The sequence below is a fragment of the Chrysemys picta genome, chromosome 15 (genome assembly GCF_011386835.1).
Source record: "Chrysemys picta bellii isolate R12L10 chromosome 15, ASM1138683v2, whole genome shotgun sequence".
In the NCBI taxonomy this organism is placed as follows: domain Eukaryota; kingdom Metazoa; phylum Chordata; order Testudines; family Emydidae; genus Chrysemys; species Chrysemys picta.
Window position 1 is genome coordinate 30,510,777 of NC_088805.1, and position 14,678 is coordinate 30,525,454.

A 14,678-nucleotide genomic window follows, 5' to 3' on the forward strand; every position below is an offset into this window, starting at 1 on the left:
CCCCTCCAAGCAGCTGGTCTGCCACCAGCTCCCTCTCTGTTAAATTGAGAGGAATTCAATGAGTGCATCTACGTCTGTTGTGTTTGCTCTGGACAAATTGAACCCCAGGGTGAGGGGACCTGACTCTGTGGGCTTCAATGGGTGTCGCACCCACTTGCTCCGGGGCTGCATTTGGCCCAGAAACAGCTAAACCTTTCCCTTCAAATTCCTGGCCCTTTCCCTCCTTCAGGCGGCCGAGAGGATTGGCTATCCTGTGATGATAAAAGCTTCGGAAGGCGGCGGTGGCAAAGGAATCCGGAAAGCAGAGACCGCGGAGGAATTCACTGGCTGCTTCAGACAAGTGAGAGACTCTGAGGAGAGTTTGTACCCCCAAATCCCACCTTTTTAATTTGCCTTCTCAGAGAAGTAAGAGGCACCAAGGAGGATGCCTCCCTCCACCCCCATCCGAACATATACCTGCCTTTTTAACTCCCCCCATTTCCCCCCAGAAACTCTGAGGGCCTTCCCCTCCCCATAAATCCTGAGTTTTTATTTTTTTCCCTTTAAAAGTATATTTAATAGAAGAGCTATTCCCCACTGTTTCCCTGACTGATTTTATAGGCATATTTTGGGGGGCTGAGTTATTGTCCGTTCAAACACCAATCATATATTTTTAAAAAATGTAAAAAGCTCAATACATAAAGGAGTTGGGAACATGAATGATATTTTATATGGTGCCAGCCCTCTGCCCAGCAGTGAATTTCCCCCACGGAGGATGATGACACGTGTAAACCCAATGTCAAGGAATATACAAGCCTGAATCCACCACATGAATGCGTTTCTCATGCTCTTCTGCTCCCCTCCCAGGTACAGAGCGAGGCCCCAGGGTCCCCCATCTTTGTGATGAAATTAGCCCAGCACGCCCGGCACCTGGAGGTGCAGGTCCTTGCCGATCAGTACGGGAACGCGGTTTCGTTGTTCGGCCGCGACTGCTCCCTACAGCGCAGGCATCAGAAAATAATTGAAGAGGCACCAGTGACGGTAGCAGCTCCCTCTGTGTTTGACTTTATGGAGCAGGTAGATATTCTGGGTCTTTTCTGTGGTGTGGAAGCAGAGAGGCAGCTCTCACAGAGAGAGAGGATGTTAGAGAAGAGGAACCTTTTCACTACTAGTTTTATTACCTGTATTACGGTAATGCCTAGGAACCCCGAGCAAGGCCCTGTTGTGCTAGGTGCTGCACAGACAAATAACAAAGGAGACAATGCCAGCCACAGAGAGCTCACACTCCAGCTGTAAGTGGGACACCACCAGGATGAACTGTTCAGATGCTTGTGTACAGCCCTTGCGTTTCAGCCAAATGCTTAAAAGCACAAACCCAAGAGGTTGCCTGATGAGCAGAGCTGGAACTAGGCATTTTAGCGCCTGGGGCGAGCAAACATATTTGTGCCCCCTGCCTTTTTTCATCATTCCCCCCTTCCCTCCCCGAGGTGACGTTTGGGTGGGGAGACAGGACACACACAGCGTTACGTTTCCCCTCCCCTGCCCCGGTTTTTTTGGTTGTGCCCCCAACCGAGACAGGCTGGGTGGCCCATTGAGGTGAGTCGGGCTGAAGGTGGTGCTTCCTCCACGAGCCCTGCTGTGCAGGACTTTACGTGTCACCTATTTCCACCCCAATTTTCTGCCCTCACGGCTTTGCACCCTGGGTGGCTGCCTTGCTCGCCCCGCCCTGCTCAGGAGTGTCCAGCAAGTTAATTTTTGTATCCCTTCCACAATCTCCTCGAACCGGGGGCTCTCCGCCTGGGAGCCATGATCACCTTCCCTTTCTAGAGGGATAAATGTTCGGTTGTAGCCTGGGGCTGCGGTATGGAAACACTGTCCCAGTGTATCAGCTCTGACCTAAGGGTCTAGCCCTTAATCATGTGAGTATTCCTTACTTCACAAGCCTTTGGGACCTCTTGTGTGACTAATGTGATCTTGTCTGTGTCATCACCTTCCTGCAGTACACTTCTTGTTTGAGTACTTGCATTATAGTAGCCACTAAGGTCCCCAGTCAAGGACCAGGTCTCCATTGTGCTGGGCACTGTGTACACACAGAAAAACAAACAACCCCCATGCTTACCAACATCTCAGTTGAATGAGTGACTCTTAGGGTGGGGAGGTTTGTTTAATTTAACTAGCATTTTTGGTCTATGATTTTGATTCTCTGCTTGAAATTTTTTCTAGCTGCCACTATCCACCTCCGGTTGCTGTAGAGTTTGGTAGCTCTACATTACCTCTCCCATATTAAGCACATAATTAAGTAGCAGGCTGAACTTTAAAGTCTTGGTTCTTGCAAACTTGACATGGCTTAACTAACAAGATAGTGGCTTTTATTCCTCAGTCCCCAGGTTACACTCCCGTCCCATCTCCTAATGACTTCTATTGCTTCCATGTTTCTGTGCTGCATTCAGTCAGTTACCCGCTGCACATTAAAGCTGCGTAACTTAATGGATCACAGTTGTAAATTGCTTTACAGTTTTAATGTACAGATTCATTCTCCCTCCTGGGCTGATGCTTTTCCCCCTATTTATTTGTATTGTTGCGGCATTTGTCTTTCCCCGATTTGATGTAGTGTCCTGGAAATATTGCATGTGGGGCATGTCAGAAACATGCACGTAATAGACTCTGAACACCAGGCAAAGTGCTCTGCAGTTGTGGACTAGCAGGAGCTAGCGTCACAAAAGCCAGATCTGTTTGTGTCATGTTTTCAGTGTGCAGTACGCCTTGCAAAGATGGTGGGCTATGTGAGTGCAGGGACAGTCGAATACCTCTATAGTGAAGATGGCGGCTTCCACTTTCTGGAGTTAAATCCCCGCCTGCAAGTAGAACATCCTTGCACAGAAATGATTGCTGATGTGAACTTACCTGCGGCTCAGCTACAGGTATTTGAAATTTGCCAACATATCATTTTTTTCCCACTGTTGCTTTTCTTAAAGTTGTTGCAGCACATGAATGACTCTGAGGAGCTCATTGGTTTGAGCCACATGTTGTGTGTGAGTTTGGGGTTTGTGAAAGGTACCAGATTGGCAACCTGGGAGAAGGAATTTCTCTCTCCATTAAGAGGTAGAACATGGGCAGCAGCAGACCAAGCCCCTGCGTGATGTCTCACTCCCAACCCAGAGGAGCCATCTCTAGGAGTGAGAATGACATGCCCCATCAGTCCTGAGCACCTCAAAAATATGCCCACAAAGTGACCAGTTGGGATGACTGCTCTTAAGGTCACTTCACACAGGGCTCTGAGCAGCCATCAGATGGCTGCTCCCTTTGATTCCTCCAGAAGGGGTTGGATTTGAACTGGTGACCTAGAGGGTGAAAGGCTCCTTGTCCCTTTCCCGTTTACCTGAGCCAGCCAGTCCCACCGATTGGCTCTAATTCTCATACTGTAGCCTCATTTCAAAGCTAATTTAGAAGAATCCAAGCCCCGTCTCCTTTGTCTCCTTTTTCTGCTGGGCACTTGTGCAGATTGCAATGGGTGTCCCCTTGCACAGAATAAAAGACATCCGAGTGCTGTATGGAGAGTCGCCATGGGCTGATACACCCATCTGCTTTGAGAGCCCTGCGAATATCCCAGTGCCCAGAGGCCATGTCATTGCTGCTAGAATCACCAGTGAAAACCCTGATGAGGTGAGTAAATGGAACCCTGTTTAGAAAGCGTCTGCTCTGGTCTGGATCAGATTAAAATGTTGCTGGGGGCAGGGTGCGACCTTGTTTTTAGCAAGATCTGAACTCTGAGCAGTCCTCCACTGATAAAATGTTGGAATACTGGACATATTCTCAGATGAGATCTGTGGGGTTAATGGAATCCACAGGCGGACTTATCTAATAGCTGTTGTTTGCAATGGGATTCCTCTTTCCTGCCTTGCACCTATTTTGTTTCAAATGTAAACTTCTTACTTTCTTCTCTTTGTGTTTTTTTACATTGACTCTAGGGGTTCAAGCCAAGCTCAGGGACAGTGCAGGAGCTGAATTTCCGTAGCAGCAAGAATGTCTGGGGTTATTTCAGTGTGGCAGCTGCTGGCGGTTTGCACGAATTTGCTGATTCGCAGTTTGGGCACTGTTTCTCCTGGGGAGAGAACCGCGAGGAGGCCATCTCGTCAGTATTGTCCTCCCAGTAGGATTAGCAATAAGCATTTCTCGAGAGACTCAAGTGCCACTGAACGTTGATGGGTTTAGATATAAAAATATTTGGTTTTAACCCTACGAGCCACTTCGGCTTTTCTGAGCGGTTTAGCTGTGGACTTGTGACAAAGGGCCCTGCAGGGGAATTATGGAGACTGTTCAAACTAAACTGAAATATTCGGAAATGTGGTGATTTAGCCCTGCTTCAGCAAAGCACTTAATGCTTAGCTTTATGTATTGCTCTTACTGGTACTGGTCATGTGCTTTGCTGCATCGGGACCTCACAGAGCTACTCTGTTACCTTTCAAAGTAAACTGTTTCCCAGCAGGCCAAAAAAATAAATAAATCTCTAAGAGCTGAACATGCAGAAAGGGCAGACTTTTAATAACATGCACTCGGAGACAGCTTTTGACTGCAGGCTGTCTCTCTCCAGAGTTATAGAAACCCATCTATCTAGGTTTTTATAAGGTTGCCTATCACTATATGCAGCATTCTCAACCATTCTGTGTAGCTTGCTGTATACCTTGGCTGCTGAATAAGAGCCTTCTTGCATGTCAGTCGAAATCCAATCAAAATGTGGCGTATGTGTTTGTATATTTTGTAAAGAGAAGTTTAACGTCTGCTCTTGCACTTGTGTATTGGATACATCAGATTTTGGGTCTTTAGTACTTTGTATGATAGAAAATGAAGTGGGGAAAGACACTTGCTAAGGGGGGAAAAGAAATAGTTATTCTGTATGCCCCAATAGATCGGTATGCTTAGCACTGAATATTTATCATGCATCGGGAATAAATTGCCTAGGAATCTCCATCTCTGGAGATATTTAAGAGTAGGTTAGATAAATGTCTATCAGGGATGGTCTAGACAGTATTTGGTCCTGCCATGCGGGCAGGGGACTGGACTCGATGACCTCTCGAGGTCCCTTCCAGTCCTAGAATCTATTAATCTATGAATCTTAAACTCAATATTAACAGAGGAACTTTTCTTTAAAAGGAATATGGTTGTGGCGCTGAAAGAGCTGTCGATCCGTGGGGATTTCAGAACAACAGTCGAGTACCTGATTAAGCTGCTGGAGACTGAGAGCTTTCAGAACAATGAGATAGATACTGGGTGGCTGGACCACCTGATTGCTGAGAAAGTGCAGGTGGGAGAAGCTGAGCTCTGACTCTCTTCCCTCTGGCTAATCGTCTTCATTCTCACGTGGATCTGCTGTCCACAATGTGCTGGAAGTGTCATTCTTTCCCCCGCTAGGCCGAGAAGCCAGACACCATGCTGGGCGTGGTTTGCGGTGCCCTGAATGTAGCAGATGCCCTGTTTAGGACTTGTATGACTGACTTCCTGCATTCGCTCGAAAGGTAAAGTGCTACGTGACTAATGGGATAAGCACAATGAAGTGTGGCTTTTAAACCCTTCTTATGACCAAATACTGGTCCCGCTAAAATGAATGGGAATTTTGTTACACTCTTCAGCGAGAGCAGGGGTATATAGAGCATGTGACGTACAGTGCTGTGTTTGAGAGGCAGTGGACAGGGTGCTGGACTGGAGCTCAGGAGATGTGGTTCTGTCCCCAGCTCTGTCACTGGCCTGCTGAGCGACTGGGCAAATCACTTCCCCTGTCTGTGCCTCAGTTTCTCCTCACACCTTTTGTCTGTTTAGACTGCAAGCTCTTTGAGATAGGGACTCTTTCAGACTGCCTCTTACTATGTGTTTGTACAGCACCTAGCGGATTAGGGTCCCAGTCTTGGTAGAGGACTGTACATACTATTGTAATAATTGAGGTAGGGGTGTGTGTGTGTGTGTGTGTGTGTGTGTGTGTGTGTGTGTGTGTGTGTGTGAGATCCAAGGTTTTTCGGCACATAAGCTGACCCTTTGTCACAGACATTCAGGCTACTCGTGCATGATTTTGTCTAATGCAAGTTAACACCTTAGCAGGGTAAGGCATGACCAGCCACTAAGGGAGTTAAAACCAGGCACAGAATGTTGACTCGTGATTACATTGCTGATTTTCAGAGTGGGATGTGAAGATGGTGTTCCTATATTCTTTAAGGCAGCTAAGTGGAAGAAAGGAAACTTTGTTTGACTTCCAGAGCCTTAATGGGCAGCAAAAGAGATGAGATATTAAAAAAGAAAGCCCAAGGTTTTTGCTTTTTGCTTCTGAGATGTGGGAAGTCAGGTTATTAACATAATAGTCCCTTCTGGTCTTTAACGTCTATGAAGAAAGTTTTGTTTTGTTTTTAAGTTGCTGGGTTTTTTTACCTTAGGAATGTCAAGTTCAGTCTTCACAAGTTTTCCTGTGGGACTTCTTGTGGTTTTTCAGAGATGTGCATTGTGAACTTTTACACCTTAGTTGAAGGGTGAGAGTGTTGAGTCTTTATTTAAGACATTCTGTCTCCAAAGTGTTCATTAGCCATTGGAGCTAAGTAGATGATGACCGAAACCAAAGTTTTAATCAGGCTGGCTAAAAGTCCCTTCCCCTCTCAATTGCTGAACTTTCACTCATTTCACTTTTGTGATGGTGTCATGTTAGTAGCTCTGCCATCATCATAGAATCTTGTAGGGGACACAAGAGCTTAATTTCTCATGTGAAGCAGCACAACTCCTCCCTCACCACCTTTTAAACATTTTATAAACTTTCACACTGCCTTTATACATCCGAAAGGGGATGCAAAACCAACTATTTCTCTCCTCTGCAAGCAGGGCCGGCTTTAGGAAGTGCGGGGCCCAATTCGAACATTTTCAGTGGGGCCCCGGCAGGGATGACTTAAAAAAAAAACACATTAAAAAAACCCCTTTTATTTCTTCCATGTATTATTTACTTTCCATAACTATATAAATAATAACAAAATTATATATTACATACATTGCTGGCTGGAGGCAGGGCAGGGGCTGACTGGAGGTAGGGTCTGGCTGGAGGCAGGGCAAGGGGTGCGGGGCTGGCTGCGGGCAGGGCAGGGGGTGTGGGGTTGGCTGCGGGGGTGCTGGGCTGGCTGGAGACAGGGGCTGGTGCGGGCAGGGCAGGGGGTGCAGCAGGGGCTGGCTGCGGGCAGGGGGTACAGGAGGGGCTGGCTGCCGCTGCGGGCAGGGCAGGGGGTGCGGGGTGCAGGGCTGGTGCGGGCAGGGGGTGCAGCAGGGGCTGGCTACGGGCAGGACAGGGGCTCCCCTGCTTCTACCGCCCCAGCTGTTTAAATTGCCGAGGGAGCCCTGGGGATGCGGTGGGGCTCCAGCGGCTATTTAAAGGGCCGGGGCGGTAGAAGCAAGGGGAGCCCCGGACTTTTTAAATAGACCCCAGAGCCCCGCGGCCCTACCCCAGGGCTCCAGAAATGGGGCTCTGGTGGCACTTTAAAGGGCCTGGGGCTCCAGCTCCTGCTGGGAGCCCCAGGCCCTTTAAATTGCCTCCCAGGGGAAGCCGGCCACCCCGGTACAGTGTACCGGCGGCGGCAAGGGCGTGGGGCCCTCTTAGGTGCGAGGTCCGATTCAGGCCTAAAGCCGGCCCTGCCTGCAAGTCCCCTTTAAAAGCTCTCTTCTGCAGCCCACTGCAGTCTAAACCTGCTCTTTGGACTAGTGCTGATGGGCTATATGCCGTGGCTGAGTTCTCTTGGTGTCTGACTTTTTACCTTTGTCCCTTAGGGGCCAAGTTCTGCCAGCGGCTTTCCTGCTGAACATTGTAGAAGTGGAGCTTATTTATGAAGGTGTGAAGTACGCGCTCAAGGTAAACGGTGTCTTTTGTTTTTCCAAGCTTGTGGAGACTTTGGCTTGCACAGGCATTACTCCACATGGCTAGGTAGATTCTGCATGTCTCTCTCATCAGTACAGACAAGCACTTCTGGGTGGGTACTGTCAGTGAAAAGATAGTAAAAAATATCTTCATTATCCATTTTTTAAAATAATAAAATCTTGTTTTAAATGAGTTTAACTATTTGTTTTTACAGTATGGAGAATTTTTCTGCTTCCAGATGGACTGTTGCTGGAGTTAATGCGTCTAATAAAGTGCTGGCTTTTCCTGTTCATAAATCCAGCTAGGTAGCAGCTGTAGTTAGTTAAATCACTTTCTTATCATGGGAAAGTGGAGGATCAGCTGAAATTACTGCTAATGGTTGAGCTGTAGAACCAGGCTAGCAATTCAAACACTAACCTCAAGTCCTGTGATCTAAAGCAATGTTTCTCAGCGGATTCTGGGATCTCCCTGACACAGTTTAGGAAGGCAGCAAGCTGGTCTAAGTGACAGAGGGGGCATGGAGAAGCCGAGTCCGTATTCCACACTAAATCCTGCTCCCACCCACTACCCAATGAGAGCTCGGCTTCTGGTGTCATCTCAAAGGGCTGATGCACAGCAGCCTGGCAATGCAAGCCTAAGGCTTGATCTCAGTGAAGATTGTAATGTTCACGTTTTAAAGCCTCTCTCTTCGGTATTTTTCAATAGGTTGCCCGTCAGTCTCTGACAACTTATGTCATTATCATGAATAACACTCACATTGAGATAGACGTGCACAGGTTGAATGATGGTGGGGTGCTGCTTTCTTATGATGGTAACAGTTACACAACGTACATGAAAGAAGAAGTTGACTGGTAAGTTAGAGAGCTGACCCATTATCCCACTGCTGCAGATTTCTTCCCAATCTCGCGACTAGACACAGCAGCAATTGCAGCTGCTTCTGCAGCAGGCAGAAAATAGGTTGAGCAGTAACAGAATTTCCCCTCTCCTTAAGCTACCGAATCACCGTTGGTAACAAAACGTGTGACTTTGAAAAGGAGAAAGATCCAACCATGCTGAGATCACCCTCTGCTGGGAAACTGCTGAAGTACACCGTGGAAGATGGAGGCCACATCTTCGTAGGGCACAGTTTTGCAGAGATAGAGGTAACTGTAGGTTAGTGCAGATTGTGTCACTGAGTGGCAAATGGCTTCCAATGTGTATGCTTGATAAAGAGATGCAGATTATGTATATGCACCCCTACAATAAAAAAAATGAAGTCATGTCTCTATTCTGACACTTGGGGGAAAAAAATGACTGTCCTAAGCTCTTGATGTTGCATGGATGATACTCATTTATTACACTCTATTCCACAATCCTCATACAGGTGATGAAAATTATTTTGACCCTGGAGGTGAAGGAATCTGGCAATATACATTATATAAAACGGCCAGGAGCATTGCTGGAGGCAGGCTGTGTCATAGCTAGACTCGAGTTAGATGATCCTACCAAAGTGCACCCAGTGAGTATTGCTGCTGGGACAGAACCAGGTTATTTTCTATTTACTTACATGACTAATCAGGTCATCCGTGACTTGTAGCTGTCTGTCTCTTATGCCCCAGTATCTTAATATGTTTGTTCACTTGGGGTTTTAACACACCAGATACTTAGCAATGATGTAGAATTTTGTATTTGAAAGTGTGGCCTTTATATAAATATTCTGTTGGCTTTAGCTAGTCTGTATCTTAAGCATATATGCCTTTCAGGATTTGGGCAGAAAACTGAATTTTGATTTTTAAGGCTTGATTGAAAATGACTAGAATAAGGAATTCTGACATACATTTTTCTAATGCCTCTTACTTGGCAATTTACCACTTGATTCATTCTGACGACACCCTCCTTTGCATTTTAATTAAAATAATTATGGATACTGAGCAGTTTCCTTGCCTGCTGAGGTTGCACACATGTATTTTTCTAGATGATAGTTTATTTGAATGAGATCTGCCTCACTTTTCTCTTCTCCACTCCTGTTTTATATTCCAAATGTTTTCTTTCTCTTGTATTCGACCTCAGGCCCAGTTGTATACAGGTGGCCTCCCCACCCAGCAGATGCTGCCAATCGGTGGCCTGAAGCTGCACCAGGTCTTTCACAGTGTCCTGGAGAATCTGATCAATGTCATGAATGGCTACTGCTTGCCAGAGCCATATTTCAGTGCAAAAGTAAGTGCCTTTTTCTAATGGCATCTGCTTCTAATACCCAGAGGGTATTTTAACTGATATATTTATGCCAACAAGCTTTTGTTCACATGTAACCATCTTTCCCTTCAATTTCTTTTTTATACGTGGATGAAGACCTGGATCTACTCTCAAATCTAGTTTAACTTGTATTCTTGTTGGAATGGTCTCCCACTATCAGTGTAATAACAAAGAGCATTTACCGTATTTCTCTAGGTGGCAACCTTGGGGGAAATTTATAATACTTTGCTGAGCCCCTTAATGTTAAGCATTGGCTGTAGTACATCTTTTGTGCCTTCCATTCATCCAGTGATCTCAAAGTCCTTCACAAGCCTTAAATTAAGGCTCACGACCACCTGTTGTGTAGATAGGTAGGAAGGTGTCATTCCCATTTTATAGACAAGGACTCTAAGGGCATGATTTATGAGAAATGCTGAGCCGTCACCACTTGTGCTGAGGTCAGTGAGAGCTGCAGGTGCTCAGCACCTCTGAAAATCAGTCCCCAAGTGACTTTGACCAGGGTTTTATACCTGGTTCGATGCTACTCCCAGCCCAATGCCACAGTTGAGAAACCATCCTTAATTCCATTGTGCTAGCCCACCTGCCCTGTTGGTTACAGGGCTGCAAGCATAGTTTTCATTGGGATGGCAAGATCCATTCACTTGCCTTTCCTGACACATCGGCCTCTGATGTTTTTCCATTACATCTTCACAGCAATAATCTTTATTTTGCTTAGATGAAAGAATGGGTATGTGAGCTGATGAAGACCCTCCGGGACCCCTCCCTGCCTCTTCTGGAGCTGCAGGAGATCATGACAAACGTGTCTGGCAGAATCCCACTGTCAGTGGAGAAATCCATTCGAAAAGTGATGGCACAATACGCTAGTAACATCACCTCAGTGCTGTGTCAGTTTCCCAGTCAGCAGGTAAGCCGTACAAGAGGGATGGTCTTGTGTTCCATCCTCTTTAATATCTTGGTGATTATCAGTTTTTTCTTTTCATGCTAAACTGGTCAGAATTTTTCAACTGAAAAGTTTTTCTGCTAAAAGACGAGGTTTTATCAAAAATATGAATAGGGAAAATGTCATATACAATAAATTTATTAAAAAATTTTGTTCAAAATTTCTGTTGTGTGGGGAAAAAACAGCTTTTTTGATCTGCAAACGTTTGTAACAGATATAGTTTAATTTGGAATCTTTTACACAAGTTCTCAGCCCTGAAGCAATTTTTTCCCCCCTCTAAAATTGAGCTAACCTCTTTAAGCTATCCTTTTCCTATTTGAAATCTGAAAAAGTTAAGTGTCTCCTCTTCTCCCAGCTGTTACTCTGAATGTTCCATGTAAATGCAGCTGGAATAGGTCAGTGTGCTTGACCTCCATGTGTTTTCTGTAAATAGATTTCTGTCAACCCAGGCACCATTTCCCTGCTCTAAGGCTTTCCAGTGAGTGTGTAATGATAAATGTCTGTCTTTCATTGTTCATGAGACACTGTGGGTGAGGTAATATCTTTTATTGGACCGATGTCTGATGATGAGAGAGACAAGCTGTGTGGCTCGAAAGCGTCTCTCTCTCACCAACAGAAGTTGGTCCAATAAAAGGTTTACCTCACCCACGATGTCTCTAATATCCTGGGACTGACACAGCTACAGCTACATTTCATTGTTCATAACAGTGCATATGATGTTAATTTAAAAAAAAAAAGAGGAGGATTGTGGTGGGTTTCTGAATTATTCCTGCTGGAACATAGGCACACTTGGAATGTCTTGTGGCAGGCAGGTTGGCTGGTTGGCTGTACTGCGCTTACCAAACAAAGATGGTTTTACTTCCCCTTATAATACTTGTTGCCCTTCCTCTTTGCAGGGTTGGAATTAATGTTTCCAATTTATGGAGACATCTCTACAGCCTTGTAGTGCCCAAGAATGGCAACCATAAAGACACCGGATCAGTCGTGCAAATCCTTACTGTGAATAGTCTCGCTGAAACTAATTGAACAGCTCACATGAGTTGGGACAACTCGCATGCGTGAGGCATTGCAGAACCTGCCCCTGATCTTTGGGGAAATGAAAATTACTTACTGCTGCTCACAGACTGAGGGTTTCAAAGGCGCGTAACAGTTAGACACATGGGCTTCTTTGAAAATCCAACTAGAGTTCCTGCTAATTAATATAGTCTCTTAAAAAGGGGAATGTGTGTAGGGCAAGAGAAAAGGGAGCTTCATTTTGGTGTCTTAGCCATTCCCGCTTAGTCACATCCCCTTGGTTTTCCAGACTTTTGTTCCCAAGCTACTTTTTAGCTCCTTCATGCCTGTGTTTCTTCTGCTCTGTGCAGATCGCTAGCATACTGGACAGCCATGCGGCCAGTTTGCAGAGGAAGGCAGACCGGGAAGTCTTCTTCATGAACACGCAGAGCATTATGCAGCTAGTCCAGAGGTGAATGCCTTCCTGTGCTGTGGCACGCCCTACGGTGTGGGAGGTTTCCAGACGTGCTGTGAAATGCTCCATAGAAACCAGTGCTGGCCCTGACTCCAAGGGAGGTGGAGAAGGGTCAGGGCAGCAGGGCAAGCGGGGCCAATGCTGGTGTAGGTGATTGCAGCCTGTGGGAAGGCTGGCAGTGATGCTGCACCCCTCTCTGTCCTGAGCAAGCAGAGCATTGGGTGAGCACCACTTCCTGGCTCATGCACCGAGTGCCATTGTCTCGAGCCGTTTGCTTGCCCCAGGAGAGGAGGATCCACCCTGACTGCTTCCTAGTCCATGTTCGATTCCCAGCAAAAGCAGCGTGGCCAAAGTGATGGCGTGTTAGCTCTGGGATGTGGCACACTCGGTCCTCTTCTCTGTTCCCAGGTACCGCAGCGGCATTCGGGGCTACATGAAATCTGTCGTGTTAGACTTGCTGAGAAGATATTTGCAAGTGGAAACCCAGTTCCAACAAGGTCAGAGGAAGTGGTGGTGTGTTTGCCCTAGGGCCCGGTGCTTTTCCGCAGGCCGGGGGAACTAATCTAAACAGGGGATGTTTGCTGTTTCTCCAGCCCACTATGACAAATGTGTGATCAACCTGAGAGAGCAGTACAAACTGGACATGACCCCGGTGCTCGAATGCATCTTCTCTCATGCTCAGGTGGCAAAGAAGAATCTGCTGGTGATCATGTTAATTGTAAGTAGAGATGGCAACCTCTGTGAGACTAGGGTGGGTGTCAAGTCGGATCAGAAACGGCTGTTGAGATGCACCATAGATTGTTACCGCTGACCTGGAAGGCAAATTCTGAATACAAGGAAATCGAGAAATAAGGGTGGGAGGGAATGAAGCAGCCTGTAGTTTTGTGTTTTGATGAGTGGCTTGCTGGTAGTAGTTTTATAGAAGGGATCCGTTGCAGTGTTGTAAGAGTGAAGGTCAAACTGCAGCGGAGAACTCTGGAAAAATTACCAGTGTGGGAAGCTTCCCTGTAATAAGAGGGTTGATTTGAGATATTGCAGCCATCTGTGAAAGGGGAAAATAAAGCAAATGCAATGGATTGATTCTGTGTGTGTGTGTGTTCTCAAATATTCTTACAGCTCTTAATAACACTTTACCTGTACAGAGCATCTGATGTAGAGCATCTATAGAGTGCTTTAATATCTTTAATTAAGCCTCCTTATTAGATCTACTTTGCAAATGGGGAGGCAGGTTTCGATTAGAACTCAGATGTGCGGCCAATTACATCAGATTGTCTCTCTTGTATTTTATTGTAAAATTAAACTTCTGCAGACATTTTGAAAGAAGTATTTTGGTCTTACCTGTTTAAAACGTAAAGTTGTTTTCAAACTTTACAACATCTGTTCTTAATATCTTTGACTGCATCCCCCAAAATTGTTATTGGTGGCTTCTTCACTAGTGGAGCCTTCATTAAATTATCTTCCCTTTTCTGTACCGACTTTTAAGAAAAGGGGAGGTTTTCTGGCCTGTGCCATCAAGGAGATCAGACTAGATGATCACAGTGGTCCCTTCTTTGTATAGATTCCAAGGCCAGAACAAAAAATTGGCTCCATGTGTGTGTTAGAAGAGAAATGCACGTCTTCCTGGTTCAGTGCACAGACGTTTGTAGGCAAAGTAAGGAATGTAGATGGAGGTTTCTATTCAATCAGGGTTAGTCATTAACACTGGAAGGGTATTTAATAGGACCAGCTGTGTGGTCGAGACTCCACCATGACAGAGGAGCTGATGGCCATTCTCACTGAGCTAACACAGCTCAGTAAAACGGAGCACTCCAAAGTGGCTTTGCGAGCCAGACAGGTTAGTATGTTTCGTGGTTTACACCATGTTGTTAAATGGTGGTGATTTTCCCCCCAACCTTCCCCTTCCGCCTCCAAATCGCAGCCATTTATTTAGATTCTTTTTATATGTAGGTTTTGATTGCCTCTCACCTCCCTTCTTATGAACTGAGACATAATCAGGTGGAGTCCATATTCCTGTCTGCTATCGACATGTACGGCCACCAGTTCTGCCCTGAAAACCTAAAGGTTGTGACTACTACTTACAATTAATTCTAAAGCATGGGATTTTACCTTTTAGTTAGTTCTTAGTGAAGCAGTTTGATTTGAAAGCCATTTATTTCAAAAGGCCTTAAAAAGGCTTTAATGTCTTG

At 45.9% G+C, this 14,678-nt stretch overlaps 1 protein-coding gene across 23 annotated transcripts in view; it reads left to right on the forward strand.

Moving 5' to 3' along the window:
• The window catches only part of ACACB (acetyl-CoA carboxylase beta), a 70,245-nt gene that overhangs the window by 31,040 nt on the left and 24,527 nt on the right, over nucleotides 1–14,678 (forward strand). For 19 of the 23 annotated variants that reach the window (XR_010592919.1, XR_010592918.1, XR_010592917.1 and 16 more), the window contains 18 exons: nucleotides 230–340; nucleotides 847–1,056; nucleotides 2,730–2,900; nucleotides 3,481–3,642; nucleotides 3,948–4,129; nucleotides 5,131–5,281; nucleotides 5,389–5,492; nucleotides 7,765–7,846; nucleotides 8,558–8,703; nucleotides 8,844–8,994; nucleotides 9,216–9,350; nucleotides 9,902–10,048; nucleotides 10,800–10,988; nucleotides 12,389–12,489; nucleotides 12,901–12,989; nucleotides 13,086–13,210; nucleotides 14,213–14,326; nucleotides 14,440–14,553. Coding sequence is in view for 15 of the 23 variants with exons in the window: in XM_042852413.2 (XP_042708347.2) it covers nucleotides 230–340; nucleotides 847–1,056; nucleotides 2,730–2,900; nucleotides 3,481–3,642; nucleotides 3,948–4,129; nucleotides 5,131–5,281; nucleotides 5,389–5,492; nucleotides 7,765–7,846; nucleotides 8,558–8,703; nucleotides 8,844–8,994; nucleotides 9,216–9,350; nucleotides 9,902–10,048; nucleotides 10,800–10,988; nucleotides 12,389–12,489; nucleotides 12,901–12,989; nucleotides 13,086–13,210; nucleotides 14,213–14,326; nucleotides 14,440–14,553 (2,484 nt within the window). In the remaining 8 variants the exon portion in view is untranslated. Of the gene's footprint in view, nucleotides 1–229; nucleotides 341–846; nucleotides 1,057–1,270; nucleotides 2,901–3,480; nucleotides 3,643–3,947; nucleotides 4,130–5,130; nucleotides 5,282–5,388; nucleotides 5,493–7,764; nucleotides 7,847–8,557; nucleotides 8,704–8,843; nucleotides 8,995–9,215; nucleotides 9,351–9,901; nucleotides 10,049–10,799; nucleotides 10,989–12,388; nucleotides 12,490–12,900; nucleotides 12,990–13,085; nucleotides 13,211–14,212; nucleotides 14,327–14,439; nucleotides 14,554–14,678 lie in introns of those variants that run through there. The other 4 variants (XR_010592914.1, XM_008163637.4, XM_065568822.1 and 1 more) reach the window with 2 other exon arrangements.